The sequence below is a fragment of the Lonchura striata genome, chromosome Z, assembly GCF_050655825.1.
Source record: "Lonchura striata isolate lonStrDom1 chromosome Z, ASM5065582v1, whole genome shotgun sequence".
NCBI lineage: Eukaryota > Metazoa > Chordata > Aves > Passeriformes > Estrildidae > Lonchura > Lonchura striata.
Genome location: NC_140740.1, coordinates 25,880,845 through 25,899,534, shown reverse-complemented (window position 1 = coordinate 25,899,534; position 18,690 = coordinate 25,880,845). Strand labels below are relative to the sequence as shown.

Sequence of the window (18,690 nt, the reverse complement as noted above, 5' to 3'; positions counted from 1 at the left end):
AATTGGCCTCAGTCCATCAATCCAGGCTGTCCTGGTCCCCCTGAAGAGCATTACTGCCCTGCAGGTCAATACTCCCATCCAACTTGGCGTCATCTGTGAGCTTGCTTGGTGTGGACTTCATTGTCTCATCCAGGTAGGTGATGAAGACATTAAACAGGGCTTGCCCAAATACTGACACCTGGAGAACATCACTAGTGACCAGCTGGCTGCTGGATTTAATTCCATTCACCACAACTTTTTGGGCCCAGCCATCCAGCCAGTTCCTACCCAGCAGAGTGAACCCAGAGTTCACTCATAAACACTGTGAGCTGACAGCTTCTCCAGGAGAATGCTGTGGGAGATGGTGTCAAAGGCTTTGCTGAAATCTGGGTAGACAACATCCCCAGCCTTTCACTCATTCTCTAGTTGTGTTACCTCGCTATAGAAGGACATTCGTTGGTCAGGCAGGACTTGTCTTCCAGAAACCGATTTGGCTGGGCCTGACCTTCTGCTTGTCCTGTCTTATGTTCAGAGCAACCATTTTAGGCTATAAACTTAATTCAAACAACTTTTAAACAAGCCAGCAAACTAATAGATGGCAAACCCCTGCCAAAAGTTGAGAGGATTTATTTATGTGAGAGGTCACTGCTGAAATGGTGGTGAACAGCTCTGGGTAAGGAGATGAAGCAACATTGGCAGCAGCTGCTGGGCAGTCAGAACCTAACAGATGCCTGTGGGCAGAAGACATGTTTAGAACTCCATCTTTGCCATTGTTCAAGAGCAAGTTTGATAGGGCTCTGGGCAACCTGCTGTGGTGGGTGGCATCCTTACCCAAAATAGTGGGGCTAGAACTAGACCATATTTAAAGTCCCTTCTGATCTAAACTGTTCTATGACTCTGTGAATTCCATTTCTCCTCTCTTCCTCTCCCTCTTTTTTCTCCTTTTCTACTTTCCCCGTTTTTTTCCTTTTTCTCTCCTTTCCCCCGTTTTTCCTCTTTTTCATATTTTTTCCTATCATTATTCCTCCCTGTTTTTCCTCTAATTTCCCCCTCTTTTTTTAATTCGCCCCTCCTTCCCCCCGCTTCCCACTTTACTTTTTGTTTCCTTTTCTTCCCTTTTATTTTATTCTTTCGGCCGTGCTGTAACCAGCAGGTTTCCGGCCCCCAGAGCGGCTCCGGCAGGCGGCAGCGAGCGGCGGGTCCGTCCGGGGCCGGGGCGGTCCGCGGGGGCTGCGGGCGGAGCGGCCCCGGCCCCGCCCCGGGGCGGAGGGAGCGGAGCCGAGCCCGCCGGAATCGCGCCGCTCCATCCCCGCCGTCTTGCCCGCGGCTTCGCTATGTCGTCGGGCGGCAGCCTGAGCACCATGCAGCGGCTGGTGGAGCAGCTGAAGCTGGAGGCGGCCGTGGAGAGGATCAAAGTGAGCCGGGGCGCGGGGTGCGGGGCGCCCGGGACCGCGGTGAGGCGCGGGGTGCCGCGGCGGAGCGGGAGAGAGGAGCTGCTCCTCTCCTTTCTCTCCTTTCTCTCCTTTCTCTCCTTTCTCTCCTTTCTCTCCTTTCTCTCCTTTCTCTCCTTTCTCTCCTTTCTCTCCTTCCTGGGAAGGAAGGGGGTGAGGGGTGCGTGTGCCCGGCGGGCTTCGAGCCCGGGCCGCACGGGAGCGATGGAGACAGTGCGGTTCCCTGGTGGAAGGAGATGTGATAAATAATACAGCAGCTCCTCGTTAGTTCTGCACCAGCAAACACATAACTGGCAGTAGTTCCTCGCAGCGGAGCCAGCCCGGTTCCCCCCCGATTCGGAGCGCTGGCAGGATCTGCGGGGGGAGGCGGTGCGGGGTGGTACCCGCTGGCACTCTTGGGGAAGGCAGGCGATTTGCTACGCATGCATGAATGTCTCCTGCTTGCACATTTCCAGACAAAGGCAGCATGATGAGGCGGTCCTATCGTCTGCCAGCTCCTCAGGTTTGGTGACCTGACCGAGACAGTTCTTGGTTTCCAGCAGATGTGGAGGGTTCGTCACCGTGCACAAAATCCAGCATAGTCTGTGAAGTGATGGAGATCAAATTAATTTACATCCTGCACTTTCTGGTCTCTCTGCTTGCATTCGCCATTTTTCTCTGGCCAGAAAAGTCAGTCACAAAAGACTTGCTTCCTCAGTCTGACGACAGTGCCAGCATATTGAGCTGCAGGAATTGATTTAAAAATAATTCAAAATACTTGTTCCCAGTACTCCTGACCCAAGCTGGGGAAAATTTCACTTGCTCTTTGCAAGGTGAAGCCACTCTGGCTTTTGGATATAATTCTAATCAATTTGGTTTTGTTACTACATTTTTGTAGCAAAACAGAATCAGCAGATGCTTGATTCATTAAAAATTACTGTGCTTATCACCGCAGTAAGGTGTGGGAATATGTGAAAAACAACATGTTTCAGAGTAGAATTGTTGACTCTTGTGGCAGGAGGAGTATTGTCAAACACTGAGATGACTACCCACTGGTTATTGTTCGTGCCTGGATCTCTGTTCCTGCTCATTTTGAGTCTTAACTCAAAATACTTATACACTCCTCCCCACTATTTTTTTGTGTATAAAATACATACTTTTACAGATGTTACTTTGTGTCAGTAACACATTCTGGAGCTGGACTTCTCAAGGCTGCGTATTTTTGAGTTTGCTGTCATAATCCAGGGAGGTTTGTCCCCTGATGGACCTCAGACTCATCTTTCTTGCAGCAATGTGCACAGCAGTCTCTTTCCAGGTCTGCTGTTCTAGGAGCCTGTTCATGGCTTTGAAATGACACATGATTAAAAACATGTCACATAAATTGTGTCATCTGGGTTTCTATACATACAGTACAAACATAATGTGAAACATATTCAGCTGATAAAAACTACTTGGTTCCATTTTAGCAAGCACTGAGATGGGAGAAAATGTTGTTTCAGCTACTTTGAATAGACAATGTGTTTCCAGACGGAAGCTGGTTATGAAAGGATTTTTAAAAATACATTCCATACTGCCAAGTTCCAATGGTGATTTTGTTTACCCTGCTGGCTAAAAAAGCAGACAGGAACAATATTTTCAGAAAGAGGAAACTGAGTAGGAAGAAGTACCCATACACATCTTGCATGCGGAGGCTGCTGAAGGGAGTGTGTTTGTCATGTGATGAAATACTGCAGAAATTTTCTGTGGGAAAAGAAGAATGTTACGGGGCATAGGTGGGACTAAGAGTAGGCAGTTCTGGTTTATATCTTTTGAGGATATACCAGGATATACATAGATCAGTCTGTGTTGAAGGGTTTGGCAGCAAACTGCAAGGAGATGCTGTAGGCACCGCTAACTCACAAAGGACAAAGCTCCATGTAGCCTTGGCCTGACAAAGTGTTGGCTAGTGGGATCTCTGCCTGATAGCCACTGGTGCACAGTCAGGCACCACAAGGGGTAGGTGCTGTGGTTGAGGCAAGCGTGCTAATGCTGCAGGGGATCCAAGGGGCTGGGCAGGGCAGGAGAGCTCTGCAGCCTCTAGAAAGGGCTTCTCCTCAGGTAAGGAAGGAGTGACAAAGACTGCTGACTTAGCAGGAGTCCTTGCTGCAGATGCTTCTCCCTGTACTGTGCTCAAGAGAACCTGGGAGGCTGAGGAAAAAAAATCTTCTCGTAACAGCTCTCTGAAGTGCCATCAACTGCTGGCTAAATTCAGGCAGTTACTAGGATGAGCGTCCTGGAGGAGAGCCTGGAGAAGAATTGGAAGACAGTGAAGAGGAGAGCAGCAAAGTAGCAAACAAAAGTGTGTACTAAGCCAGATTTCCCCTGTGTCTCCAGATGTTGTTAGATGGGATGGTCCAGAACCAAAATTCCACTGGGGCTCTGGAGTGGTTCCTGCAGACAGGAGGCTGGGAAGTATGGATGGTCCTTCTGGTTATTGTTTTGGCAACACTGCAGAGTTGTGTAGGAAGAAAAATCAGTATTTCAGGAGACCTGTAACAAAGGCAGAGGTGAGGTCAGAGGGAAACTTACAGTTCCATCAATATATTTAGTACTTCCTTTTATAAAATATATATCAGACAGCATGGGTTTTGACAGTTCCCTGCAGCTGTTCTTAATATGTGTCTGGGAAACTGGAAATTCCTCTACATTTTCCTTCAAAAATGTAGGCACATGACTGACTTGCCATCCACAAGGAGAGAGAGAGAGCAGGGGAGTTAAATGCTGATGACATTTTGCCTTTGGGATCTTGGACTTGTTCTGCAGCTCCGGACTCTCCTTTTATAGGGCCAGAGTGTGGATTTGAAGTTCTGACTTCACTGCTCGGGAAAATGACCATTTGGACTTCAAAAGCTTTTCATCCACATCTTTTTGCTTTCACTCCTTGTAATGCTCTGTGTTGTTTAGAACTTCAGAATGAAAATAATTTTGATAAACTATCAGAGGATATAAGAGCTCAAATATAAACCTCCCAACACCACAGTACATTATAAAATCATCATAGCTCTATGCATTTTAATGGGAAGAAATTGCATCACACTGGCACCTCAGTCCTCTACGCTCTCCTGGCTTATCACTGGCATAGTATTTCCTATTTGCTTCATCAGAGCTTTGTAATGCTGCTTCTGTGCTGACTTACTTGATGTTCTAGAATCTGAGAGGTGACTTGGCTGCACTCCAGCTCTGTTTGACAATAGCTCTTCAAGAGGAAATGCTTAATAGATGCTTGTGAATGAATTAGTTTCTTCTCTGGATTTTTTTTTCCTTTTCAGGTCTCTCAGGCAGCTGCAGAACTCCAGCAGTACTGTATGCAAAATGCTTGCAAAGATGCCTTGCTTGTTGGGGTTCCCACAGGGAGCAATCCCTTCCGTGAGCCCCGATCCTGTGCTCTGCTCTGAAATCAGGTAATACAGTCACAGATGCCATGACAACCACTCTAATTTGAAACTCAAGCCGTTGGAGAGACAAAGACACATGGTGATACTTGTTTTAAGTGTTGAGTTCTTGCTTGAGGGTTCATCATTTCTCTGCTGGCTCTGCGAATGATTTTCTGGAGTGTTTTCAGGTGTGGCAGTTGAAGCATGTCTCTTTTCTACAGCTCTTTCTAGAGGTGTTTTCTTTATGAGTTGGTTTTATATTGGGATAGTTGTGTTTCTGTGTTTGTGCAGCAGTAAGATAATTAGCAGCATCCAAAGTAATTAACATTGTCTAAGACACACAGCTATGTTTGACATAGCTGGACAGTAGAGAGTCACATACCCAGCTTGGAGAAGTAAGACAAAGTTGTGGCAATTTTATATGTTCTGATTACTAGCTCACAGTTTAAGAATCATGTTAAAATACATTTAGGTCTTTAATGTCATATTGCAGTTCATTTTGCTGTGTCTGTCCTTAGGCTTTTCCTGTTCTTACTGTTCGGTACAGCACCAAAAGCAGTGGAAGCAGAGAGGAGCTGAGGCAATCTGTAGCCACATCCTTTGTAACCTTTTACAGCACAGATCTAAAAGATGAGCTACTCCCTGAACTCTGCCTGTACCCCTGTAACACCTGTAGAGTAGGTGGGTGGGTGGCTGTCCAACATTTGCAAACCGTTGCGATCCAGTTTCATGATTCCCAGTGTCTGACCTCTCCCATTTGTCACAAAGGTTATCAGTGATTGCAGCAGGAGAAAGAAAGGCCATGCATGATAGTAGTCTTGGGCAGAACCACACCATAACTTGGAAAGTCTACTTCTTTTGCATGACACACAAAAAACTAAAAAAGAAAAAAATAAAATAGTTCCTGCTAAAGAGCTGAAAAATCTACAGAGAGAGGAAGAAACATTGAAGTCTGTTCTTTTGATGAGAGTGCTATTAAAGAAAAAATCTATGTCTTCTCTAAGGGCAGTGTTTAAGCTAGAACATGAAGTACTCGTAAAATCTTCCCCTTGCTGCTGCCAACTTGCACCTGAGCTTTTGCCTCATCAATTGCATGGCTTCGATTGTTGCTACATAGGTTTAGCAAAACAGGACTGAACCTAAAGAAAGGGAACAACTGAACATGAGATAATCTTCTGGAAAAATTTAGAGAGGGTGAAGCAAAAGCAAGATTTCTTAATTTGGGTGCTACCCAATTAATTTGCATTCTTCATGCAAATAAGATAAAACTTTTAATGACCATTGCATATGTTCTTCTGTTGTTTAAGCAGCCTTTCTACTTTTTGGTTTTTTCGGGGTCTATGTGTGTATGTGTGTACATATTCTGAGGTAATCACATCACACAGATACATTACAAAATATTTTCTCAGAAAAATTTGATGATTAATTTACGATACTTTAAAAATGCATAACTGAGCCCAAGATGTCATTTGGTACTTTTTGCTGTTAGATCAAATACTTAGATTATAATTTTTGTGTTACCTTAGAATCATAGGAAATTCAGAGCAAAGAAAAAAGCCATTTAAAATTTTTATGATACTGTGAGGATATCAACATCCAGCAAGGGAAGGTCATTTTTTGGGTTTTCTCAGTGCAAAGGAGGTTTTCTGTTGTAATGTATAAGAGAAATTACATCTATCAGCCTAAGAAGATGGCATTTAATAAGCCTTTTTTTTTCTTCTTGTAGGGGAGGTCGTTGGAGGATTGCCTTCAAGCATCACATGAATAACAGCTGCCTTTCCTTCACAAGAAAAGTCTCTGTCTTTTATGTGGCTAAAACAGCACCCTAGATATCTGTCTGTGTGTTCTTGTGGATCTGTATTCCACTATATTTTAGTAATGTTCTTGAAGTTTTTAAATTTAACTCTTACTCTTTTTGTAATCATCACCACTTTTACTACACTATGCTAACTATACAAATATTACTTGAGAAGTTTACATTTTAGAAATGAAAAATATGTGAAGTTTTAATAAAATGACTTCCTCTGACCTTGATAAACTGTAACACCACAATAATAGCAAAAAGTACTAATGGGGATCTTTTTTCAAAATAAAACAACCTAAAAGTGAATAGTGTAAAGCTAAATGCTGTTAGAACTGAAGTAATGTCCTCAGGGGACATTTTGCTTCCATTAGCAAAACCTGGAACCAACTTTAGTTTTTTTTCAAGTGCATTTCAGTGCATAAATGACATATTTTAGTAACTGCTGTAGCAGAGGACTGATTCCTAAAGCATATTTCTTGCAATACTTCTAATCTGTAAGCCTTCTTCTACTTTGTAACAGTACTGCTGTAGTGGATTTTTTGTCATTTTCTTGACATGTTTAAAATGTGACCAAACAGACACTAAGAATATGTAAACACCCAAAGATAATTGCATGCATTGTTGTCACGGTTTGCAATACACAGAATTTACTAAAATGTGCTTGGTCATTTGCCTTCACTTTTCTGACAGAGCACTTTTACAAGAACAACTTTTTACTAGTTTTTTAATTGTGTGTGCTTCCTATTGTATTAACCTTTTAGAAGTTTGGAAATAAAATTCCTATTCCTCTTGGCTTTGAACTCATTGTCTAATTGTAACAAAGAACAGCTACTGTAAAGAAGAGGATACATGGACTTTGCAGTGGGAGTGAAGGCCTCAAGCTCCTTGCTCTTTTGGGAAGAGATAATTGCTGTTAGATTTTTAGAAACTGTATCTTATTGGTAGAAAAATCCTATTCGTATCTGTTGACCACAGTTGTAAATACTAACAGTGTTATGAGTCTCACACATTTTGAAGCTGTAAGGAAGAACTCTGAAGTCTGAATACTTAATGTTCATGTATGTTAACTGAAATGGGGCAACAGTGTCCTCCAGGCAGTTCAGTCTTTGTTCAAATATTTTCATGTTGCTGTCCCACAGAAAGATACCAACATGAGAGCTGTAATACTGCCAGTATGTATTGTGCCTTTAAATACCGAAGAAAACATTATTCCTTCACAGCTTTTCTTCACTCTGACTTCCTTTCACTGTAGGCTATTTAAGTATGGCAGTTTTCTGTTAGTACTGGACACAGGTACAGAAGTCTAGAGAAAACCAAGTTACTATTGCACAGAGGCCATCAGAGGCTTGGTCTGAGGCCAAAATGTCAAAGATACTGGTAAGTGAATACATCAAAAGCCTTTGGACAGCCAGCATTTAGCTGCTGCCTACATCCTCCCAGGCAAGCCCTTCACATTTTCCCTCTTTCGATAAAACCTCCCCTCATCCCCACACTCCACACCTGCTTCTCTCCTCAGAACCCCTGCTGCATACATTCAGGCTCAGCAATGTCACTTGGAGCTTGGGTTTTGAAGTGGCTGCTGAGCTGGCACAAGGAGTGGCCAAATCACAGTGTGCAGAAGAGAGCCACCACGGCTAGACAGCCAGTCAACCACTGCCATGTCCTGGCTGCCCTGCCCAACTCCATCTGGTCTGTTGCAGCTGGAGCACCATGTCAACACAGCTGGAGTAGCACTGTAAGCATGTTGCAGGACTTGGCTACATCAGCACCTTGCACCAGCAAGGACTAGGAAGATCTGTGCAGCAGTTGTGAGATGGATTGGGAACACTCCACTCAGATGTCCCTCTGAGCATGGTGTTTTATTCTCAGACATGGATTCCAGCCTCTTCAGAGGAGTTTGGTTGCAGAACCTCTTTGCTCTCAGGGCAGTGTGTATCCAAGCTGCTGGGTGGAAGCAGGGAGAGGAGTGATGCCAATGCTATGTCCACCCTCCCAGGGGATGTTCTATGGGAGAAGTCAAGTATCAGAACAAGCTCCAAACAGGATTGGTTGGCACTTAGGCTCTTTGGTTCCTGTTGGCAATCAGTTTGGTGAAGTGTGCCACTACTGGTTATTTTGTGCTGGCGGGTGAAGTGGCTGCATCTCAGCATCTCGGCTTGGCAGGTCCCCTTTCCTTGGCATAACCAAAGAACCTGACAAACAAGCTGGGGCAGCTGACTGCTTCTGTAGGCAGGAGAACATGTCCCTTACCTACCCAGTCTACAGGGCAATGTCCTTTACAGCTGTACCTGGGTTTGCACAACTGCTGAACTGAACCCAGCAAGGGGTTAGACCAGGGCAAGCATCACATTTTGCCACTTCTGCTCCAGCAGGTGTGATCTGCAGTGAGGTGGGCAACTGTGTGCAGCATCTTAGCTTCCTCTACCAAAGACTATTCAAGAGAGCTATCTGGTGCACAGAAGCCTGCAATACCATCTGATGGCAGCAGGTCCTACAGGACGCCTAGGGTAAAGAAGATGGAGTGAGTATGCACATTTGTATCCTCAGTGCCTCACATGAGCCACAAACCCCCTTTTCTCAGTCATCTCTCCCACAGCTGATCAGCACGGCTCTTCTCTATCTACAGCTGACTCCTGCCTGTAGTCATTCCTACAGGTGACTCCTGCCTGGTCACTTAAATGTTTATAAACTGGTTCCAGGAATGGAGTGTCCCTAACTGCTTATGTAAGACTGGAGATTAGATTTTTGTACTGTGCCTTTTTGTCTAAGAACTAATTGCTTCCTAATTCATAGGTATTAATGAATTAGGTAATTTGGCAGGGTGGGGGTGGGGTAGAGGGGAGGGGGGAGTGGGGAAGAGCATCATTGTAGTTCAGCAGTAATTTTACTCCACATTAAACAGACAAAAGGAGGGGGAAGAATGCAGTATTTTATAAATTTATCAATGTGTCCATATCTATGAGAGACTGATACTTGTCATAAACACATACAGTAAAAACCAACAGTCATTGCAAGCCCTTTCCCTTATTTTCCACTACATTACCAGTAATTTAACTGTACACTGACATTTTTTCTACGTAATGGAAACTTAGCACTTGAATTTTTTGTTTAATGTACATAACATGCCTTTGTTTTCAAAGTTATCTATAGATTATCTATGCTATGCTTTCACAACTGTTCATGGGGAAGTTCTGGTGTTAGTTAGCCTTTGCCTGTGGAAGAGGAGAACATAAACACATAGTTTGGCACTGGTAGCTATAGTTTTCTCAAACTGTGGTCACTTGTGACTGAGACTTTGTAGAGCTGTACTTTACAGATTCCTGTTTTTTTGGGAGGTACAAAAAATAACCCATAATGCAAAAGAAGTAAAATGGTTAGGTCTGGTGACCACAAAAATAGGCCATGGATAGTAAGAAAATTGCAACTTCTACTGCAGTCTTTCTCTTGTTCTAGGAAACAGTGGCTTGTTGCAATTTTACTAGAAATCTTTTTATGTTACCACTTTGAAAGGTATTTTCTCAAATCTTGCAAACAATCAGTGTACAAATAATTCAGGGATATTACTGTGAACAAAAATTTCAGTTTGAACAGTCATAGCTTTTAAGAATTCAGAAAAAAACCAGCTCTGTTTTCTCAGAGAGACCAAATCTTTATTCCCTAAGTGCTGGTTTCATTTACTCAAGTAGTGACTATGTGCTTAATGAGGGCTTTATATCAAGTAAGTATTTAAGTGCAAGCATAAACCTTAAACTTGGTAGTTTTCCTTTTATTACTTCCCTGTCCTCCCACCCTTCTGTTACTGCATCAAACTTAAGAAGATTAGTGAGTTTGAAATCTGAATCATCTCAACTGAAAGCCACTGAACAGAGAAAGACATTCTGGAGCTGGCTGGCATGCTGATGCAAACTGTTTATGCATTCCTGTGGCAGCATGGAGTTACTGTCTACCATTGCTCCCACATATTTTCAGTTTTGTTGCCAGATCTTTTGATGGAAATTGAGGGTTTGGGTACTATTTGATCCTGTTCTTTAGATTACAAGTGAGATAGATTTTTTTTTTTTTAATTCAATCTTTCACCCCTTCAAGATGTACCCTATAATATCTGGATCTACCTCCCAGATAACTTTCATCCCCCAACTTGCCAATGCCCTGCAGAAGGGTGAAAAATACGGATGCCAACAAATGGCCTCCAGCAGGTTTTGCAAATGGTGAGGGTCACAGCTTAGTCCCCTGAATCAATCTTTGAGAATGCTAAATTTCAACACAGTCTTAGCATGTTGTCCATAAAACAAAGAGCTTTTTCCTAGACTGATTATGATTAGAAGGAGCTCAGGAACCTATTATTCCTGAAGGAGCTGTCAGAAGAAGAGAAGTGGAATGGAGCTCAAGGGACAGTTACAAAAAAATCACAGCTGTAACTGTAAGAACTCTCTAAGACTTTGAGAAGCCTTGAGATTCTGACAGATCTAGCCCATCTTTACATTGGAAAAACAGCAGGCTCAGGGAGCAAACAGAGGTGCTTTGAAAACCCAGGGTGAGCCTCGGCATCTGTTTCTTTTTCCATTCTTTTTTTTTTTTTTAATATAAAGAGTGATAAAGTACCTGTATATCACCCATGACAACAGAGAAGCCGTAATTACCTAGCTTCAAGAAACTAGTTTGTTTAGCAACATTTCAAAAATATACAGAAGAATCCTGAGCTAGTAAGAATTTCCAAATCCTAATTACTTTCTAAAAACTAACAACAATAATTTATTAATTTCCCTTAAAAGAGTTCAAGAATGAAAAAAGAAAAATGTTTGTAATATGCAAATCCTCATTCTGTTCAAAAGAATTTAAGACGTGTTTGTCCATCTCTTCTTCCAGGGATTCTTTCATATATCAGTCTTCTTTTTTTGAACTCCTGTACTTCTGGAAATCCTGAATCTGAAAAAGTAGTGGAAAAAAGAAAAATCATTATAAACTATAAATACAACATGTATCCAGACTTAACTGTGTGCTTCTCAGAAGCAGTAGCAGACTTTGGCTTTAACTGATTTGTACCCACTAATAAAAGCAACAGCTGTCATAAAATAAAACATTTATGATTAATATTTGCTACTTCTTACTGCTACTGGCCTGTTTTATGCATATTGCCCTGCAATGGGAATATGTGACCTTATATTTAAAAAAATATTTAATGTTTATTTCTATTTCATTAATGCTACAATTAGAATTATTCTATAATTGTTGAAATTTAGTTATTTTTAACTAGATATAGTCATGTTTCTAAGATGTTTTAAAAAGCTACTTACATTCTTAAGATTCAAATGGTTTTACAATAATGTATCTGAGAAGTTGCTTATTCAAAACAAGTTACTGTAAGGAAATTATATTTAGCCTTTACAAAAAGTATTGTCAGAAAACGTTAAAACTGACCTAAGGATTTGATCTGGTCCAGTGGAAATACTGGTTTGGCCTGGTGTCATGAATTATCTGTGGTTTAATGAGAGCTTTATCTGACACCTGAAGAAATCCTTGGGGTTTGTTCCCAGTGTGTCCTTCTAACTTGGCTCTCTACATCTTTCTTAAACTTTTGCTCTCAGAGGCTTTTATTTTATTAAGGTGAAGTTACAGGTTTTTTTGACTGTTTGGTTGGGGTCTTTTTGTTTGATTGACTTTTAAATTTTTTTTGGGGTGGTTGGGTTTGCATTAGCATGCAAAGCTATTTAGTATACTTATTTTTCCCCTGGTTAGTGTGAACTATAAAGTAGAATAAGTCTGTTTTTCCAAAATCTAAACCAAAAATCACTTTTCCATGTTTTGATTTGATTGACATTCAAGTATACTTTTGTCCTACTGGGCAAGAATAATACAGAAAGCTTATCAGTTGGAGATGTATTTTCAGAACACTGTAAAATGTGGTACCAGGTGCCCTGATCTCTACTGAAATATATTGTAGAATTTTATGCTATCAGTGCCAGTTACAGGTTACTGGAATATTTGTTACCTACTCAGCAATACTGCAGCTCTCAATTTTAATTCCAGAGAAGCAAAAGGTCTGTTCAGAGTTTCTGTATGAACATTTAAATTTACACAGGCTGAAAATTAAAAGAACTTTACTATATAAAATTAACTTTTTCTCTCTTCACCTTCATAATTACCCTAAGCAGTCAATGAAAGAGTGATTTAAGTTAGTTACTTAGGTTTTCATAAATGAGTCTGATCTGATTAGTGAAAGCATTTTAATGCTGTGCTGATCTTGTACCACCAAGAGATTTAATGACAGCCAGTAACAGAGAAATCATAAATCAAGTCATCTGTACTAGTGTTAGGCACTTTTTTTAAACAAACTTAAACTTGGATTTTTAAAAAGAAATGTAGCATCTTACTTGCAGGGAAATAGAAGAATTAAAAAAAAATACTACAATAAATGATCCAGCAATACGTAGTCTGACAGGGACTGTCTTAGTTGCAAGACTCCATGGATACATATTATGACTTATTAATAAAGGTTTCAAGCTTACTATATTTGATGGAGTAAACCAGGATGAGAAAAGTACACAAAAAGAGAAGCCTAATAATTTGTATAAGGACTGAACACACTTTCAGGGTAAAGTTTTGAAATACATATCATATCATCTCTTTGAAAATATAAGCTTTGAAATGATTTCAAATGGAGAGTTTACCCCTGGAGATACTAGCTAAAAATATTCTAATGATAAAGAAGTTTATGAAACAAAAGATTTTCAGTGCGCCATTTTTACTCCATTAGTGCCAACAGAAAAACACAGCCATTAGTAGAATCTGAAATTCACCTCAGGCCTTGCTGAATCACCTTTTTGTCCTATGGAGAAAATAAAATCTTTTGTCTAAATCTATGTTTACAAAATAATATTCCCCATAACTTTAAAATTAATTCTGACATGTTAATGATGTATATTTTTGGCACTGTCAGAGAGAAAAGAAGGTGAATCTTATACTATTCAAGAACTACACTTTTCAATATTTACCATAGAAAAATAATGGCAGTGACACAATTGTAGTTCATTTGGTTTTGCCTTTTTTTTTTTCTTTAAATACCCCAAGACAACTTTATGCTCAAAACAACTTATCAGGAACCTTTTATCACAGAAGAGATACATATGCAAGTTAAGTTTTAGCAAAGGGAGCATGCAATTGTTGGGTTTAATTTCATTTAACAGCTATTTAAATAAAATATAAAATACAGCCTTACAGATACTCCTTACAGCTTTGAAGTTAAATAACAAAAGGAACTTCAGCAAAATTGTCATCTTACTTTGGACCTACCTGTTTTAATTTTTTGTTTTGTCTGTAAGAATGGAGGCCTTTGTTTTCTCTTTCCTTTAGATGTTTCACCTATTTGGTTGAAATTCAGATTTTGAAGCTCATCCGTATCATTAAAGAAATTAGAGAGAAAACCATCATGAGTAAATGAATTACGTGGGCCTGTGGATGAAGAATCATTCCACAGGGGCTGGTCAATCTGAATTTCTGGGCTTTTAAATGTTGTGTCTCTAAATTCATCTAGAAAACTCTTAGAGCTCTCTTGAGGTTCACAGTCACTGAAAGTTGCAAAGAAATCCTCCTTTTCAGAGTCTTTGGAAGAATGATCAGAGCTATCATGCATTCTGAAAGGCTGTCTTTGAACATGGAGAGAATTTTTAACTTCTAGATGAGCAAAATCTTCATAGTCCTTTGATACAGCAAAGAAATCCACCTTTCTCCTTGTAACTACTTCTGATGAGCATGCGTTCTTTTGCATACAACTTGGAAGATCAGACTTTAAAAACCCCTTACGATGATTCAGTGGAGGAATTAGGGCTTCAGAATTCATATGAGATGTTCCTGGTAGAGAAAAAAATTGAAAGAATAACTGACCTTAGGATGATTAGAAGATAAAGATTCTAATACATTCAGATTTTTCACTTGGTTTCAAAGGAGACACATTTTCCTAGAAATTCAAGGTATTACCTGTGCTGTTTTGCACCTTATCAAGCAGCTCTAAAATCTGACAATGTTGTTTATTATCAGGATACAATGTGTTGAAGTTATTCTGGTTTTCTGGGTGTGATGCACCTTTCACTGTTTTTTCTAGAGCAGCAGTATTTAGGCTGTATGAAGATATGTCACTGAAATGCTGAAATGATGAAAAAAGTATTTGTCAGGAATGGTGATGGTACATCATTACTTGGTCTACACTGCCAAGTACAAAAAGTTAAATCAGTTGCTAAGATTCTAAGATGTATAAATTTTTGTTTACTGGAACCAAAAAAAAGACTTACCAAAGCTGGAGAGGCGTGTAGAGCACACAATGTACCTGTCTTACATCTACAAACAGATTAAGTAATAGTCTCGGTCTTAATACACAGGAGAAGCAATATCTTAGTAATACAATTTATTCTCCTTCATTACTCCAAGACTGTAGGAAGCAGTTCTGCAATGGATTGGCACAGATCATGCATCACAGAGGAATTTAACTAAGCTTCTTCTGTCAATAAAGATGGCTTTGCACATACACAGTTAAAACAATATTGTGCACAATTTCACATTCAGTGCCTGGATAGCTGTTCACTTGTTCCTTCATCTTAATGGAATGCTTCATTTTAAATGAATGGTGTCCTCAGCCATTTCCTTGAATGATAAAATAGGTGCATTTTTTATTGAATTAGATGCCTATATTCAGTCTATAATTTTCCTGATTTGACCCAACAGTAGGAACAGTACGAGCACACAATTCTTCATCTCTAGGGCTCTGTAAAACACTAAGTGCTACGAATGCTAAGTGGTGCATTTATTATATGGAGAGAGGGAGGCAGGAAGGAAGGAAGGGAGGGACTGAAGTCCTGGAAATACTTAATTGGAAAACATTTTTATGTTAGAAATACACAAAACCTTGCATGTGGATACAATATTTAATATTGTGAAGCTCGAGGAGGAAGCTATCTAATGAGTATTTTTCCAGTTAAGGAAATGCTGTCATTATCTTCTCCCAGACTTGACAAAATCTGCTGAGAATCAGCAGGCTCAACTTTTGGGATATGAGTGATATTCTAAAACCTGTAATTAATTTTTAAATGACACCAGCAAATGCACATGTAGTATCAGATTAAAAAATGCTCAACAAAACAACCACATATTACAACAGAGAAAAAAATATTAATATAATACATAAAATAATATTGGCCAACCTTTAAAACTTTTTTTGGAACCTGTGGCAGAAGTTCCTGAAGTTGATCAAAGCTTGCAAGAAATAACCTGTTCAGTGAAGATCCCTTCTTTAACATAAACTGAGCAACCAAAGGATTGATACATGGAAAAGTAAGCAGGCATTTCTCTGGCTGAAAATAGAAATTATTTTGTTAGACTGAAATCTGACAAACTTTTTATCCTTTTTTTCCTGTTCTACAAAGTCACATCTTATTGATTAAGTCCTACAATATATCATACAAAGAAAGCTTTCAAACAGTGCACTTTTATAGTCCAATAAAAACAAAGTTTTTTTACTACAGTTGCAACATAGTACCATTTCTGATAAAGAGTAAGTTCTGCATAACCATTTGACAAAAAACAAGTCTAAAGATGTTTATTTTCTAAAGGTTAAAATCAGTGTATAACTTAAACTTGATTTTAAAATGCATGACCAGATTTATTATTATTTCTCCATTTTAAAGTGGATTACCTAGATCAACATAAACTGACAAAACTGGTTCTGTTTTGCAAAAGCTGCATTTGCTAACGGCAATGAAACAGGTGGAAAAAGCAGGAGTTGTCAGGGGGAGGATGAATATCACAAACAGGGCAGCAAGTTGAGAGTAGCTTGTTAATCAGTGTCAGCTTTGTGTTCCTGACTTTCATAAAACACTGAAAAATGGCTCCTCTCCATTTTTTACTAGTATACTTAATCTCTAAATTGGAAAACCTATAATCCAGTACTCACCTCTTGAAAGGCCATGCCAATACCTGCTCTATAATGCCTCTGAATTTTACAAAAGCCAAAAACAATCTCAGCTTTACAAGAGTTTCAAAGCTGTCACATAAAGTGAACAAATCCGTATGTTTCATTTGAGAACCTTACTATACAAGTTAAAGTATATCATATATTTGATGGTGATTGATTCCAGCATTTACTGGAATATGAGTTAAGCAAGTAACTGCATGAGTTAAGCAAGTTTTTACCATCTATTACTAAAGCAAGCTGGCAAGAAATGCCATTTACCTAAGTAAGGCATCAACACTGCTGAATTTGGCTTCCTGCCCAAGTGAGCCACTGTATGTTTTTCTTCTACAATTTGGGTAGTTTTTTAAACCTAGTGCCTAGAACTGTAGAACAGCACAAATTGGCAAGCAGATGTAGTGGATTAATCTCCTTACAGGTTAGTTGTGAAAGCACAGGGTAAGTCCAAGTTGCACCTAATTGTGCTGACAAAAATGATGAAAATACTATATATATGTATATATATACATGTCTTTGCATATACACTAGAAATGTGCTTGTATATATATCTGCATATACATATACATACACATATATAATAATGCTTATTTTAATAATATATTTTAAGAGAACTACAACAAAAAAGCCTAAAATTGTATAAATCTTAGAAACAGGAAGAAAACTGTAAATTCACGGGAAGAGAAGCAAACCTCAGATGGCAAGACAGAAAGCCAGGATTTGTCCAGCCACTCATGAGGACTGATATTAGAGGCCATCAAAATGTTGTCAGCAATCTGACGAATTACCAGCGCTGTCTCTTCAATCCCTGGTGTAAGAACTACCTAAAAGTGATACATAATATTCTTGGTTAAAATTTACTCTAAGGAGTGTCTTAATTTGCTACAGACATTGAGGTGAAAACTAAAGGTCACCCCGAACACAAGAGTCGATACTGCTAAACCTGATCCATGCTTATCATGCCAAAGAACTCCAACCTCTGTCCAGGCTGCAAATCACACTCCTTATTTATGTAAATCCTGTGTAGGTGAAATTAATTGATTTATCCTATAGGTCTTTTATATGTGATCAAGTTTCTGGGTATGAGTTATTAATAAAACAGGCAATTGTGAGATGCCTATTACAGCTTAAGAAGATGTGTAACACTCTGAAGCTGTAATTTCTATACAAACTACAGTGGTGAGTACATGAAATGAAAAAAGCTCTGTCTTCTCTTCATCCTCATAACTTTCATTTAATTAGGTAAATTTTATACAAATTTTAATATGCAAATAATGATGACTTCATAAAGATCTGCACTCAACATTGGCTGCAAATATGTGAAAAAAATGTCTAAAAAGATGTCAATTAGTTAAAAATGTAAGTTACCAACAGTTTAGTAAACTGAATGAAACTTCTGTCCTATTTTTTAATGCTGATTATTATAGATACTAAAACAGATTTTCTAGATTCTAGATTTCCTGATTTTTATAGAAGGAAGTTATTTTGTCTCATTAAAAATACAAACTAGCTGACAGCAGATTATTTCTTTTTTTCTTTTGTCACATCAGCAACATAATCTTGATCTGACACTTCAAATTAAGACACAGCAAGATTAATATGTATTCCAATAATTTGTTAAAGGTACGATCCCATTTTTTGACTTCTAGTTATAAAAAGACTTCAACTGAAATTTGAATCTGATTCAACTTGTATTGCAGTCAACACAATGACTTTCACAATTTTCACTGACTTTAGCAGCACTGAATTAAGATCCTCTCTTATTTTAGTAATTTTGAGCTATTTTATGTTTTTGATGTAGAAGGTATACTTGACCAAGCTTTTTAGAAATATCATATAATGAAGATTAATACAGAAAGAATTACCTTCACATCGAAGTCTTCTGACTTCTGTGTAAGTTCAATTAGAGTGGCATAAATTAAGACAAGGTTAAGCAGAGTATTTCCCTTGAGACTGTACCTGTAAAACATTTTCACTGGATCATTAATATTTACTATGCACATGTAATATCTCAAACCATTTGTTCCATGTCTTCATAAATATCTGTTCCATTTCCTGGAATTTAGAATACTGGTACAGTTTGAGCATTAATATCTGTGCAAAGAGAAC

The 18,690-nt window shown here is 39.2% G+C and overlaps 2 protein-coding genes across 8 annotated transcripts in view; one reads left to right on the top strand and one right to left on the bottom strand.

Annotated features, from left to right (window-relative positions):
- Nucleotides 1-1,239: 1,239 nt before the first annotated feature.
- On the top strand, nt 1,240-7,426 carry GNG10 (G protein subunit gamma 10). Its single transcript, XM_021525019.3, has 3 exons — nt 1,240-1,394; nt 4,718-4,849; nt 6,549-7,426. Exons 1-2 carry the CDS (start codon nt 1,314-1,316, stop codon nt 4,841-4,843), a joined length of 207 nt encoding a protein of 68 aa, XP_021380694.1. The 5' UTR covers nt 1,240-1,313; the 3' UTR covers nt 4,844-4,849; nt 6,549-7,426.
- Nucleotides 7,427-9,538: 2,112 nt separating this feature from the next.
- Nucleotides 9,539-18,690, bottom strand: part of SHOC1 (shortage in chiasmata 1) — a 94,524-nt gene continuing 85,372 nt past the window's right edge. For all 7 annotated transcript variants that reach the window (XM_085567229.1, XM_085567226.1, XM_085567227.1 and 4 more), the window contains 6 exons: nt 18,447-18,540; nt 17,274-17,405; nt 15,818-15,967; nt 14,601-14,766; nt 13,917-14,474; nt 9,539-11,552 (listed from right to left, as the gene is read on the bottom strand). In XM_085567229.1, the coding sequence (XP_085423355.1) occupies nt 11,452-11,552; nt 13,917-14,474; nt 14,601-14,766; nt 15,818-15,967; nt 17,274-17,405; nt 18,447-18,540 (1,201 nt within the window). In that variant the 3' untranslated portion in view covers nt 9,539-11,451. The remainder of the gene's footprint in view (nt 11,553-13,916; nt 14,475-14,600; nt 14,767-15,817; nt 15,968-17,273; nt 17,406-18,446; nt 18,541-18,690) is intronic.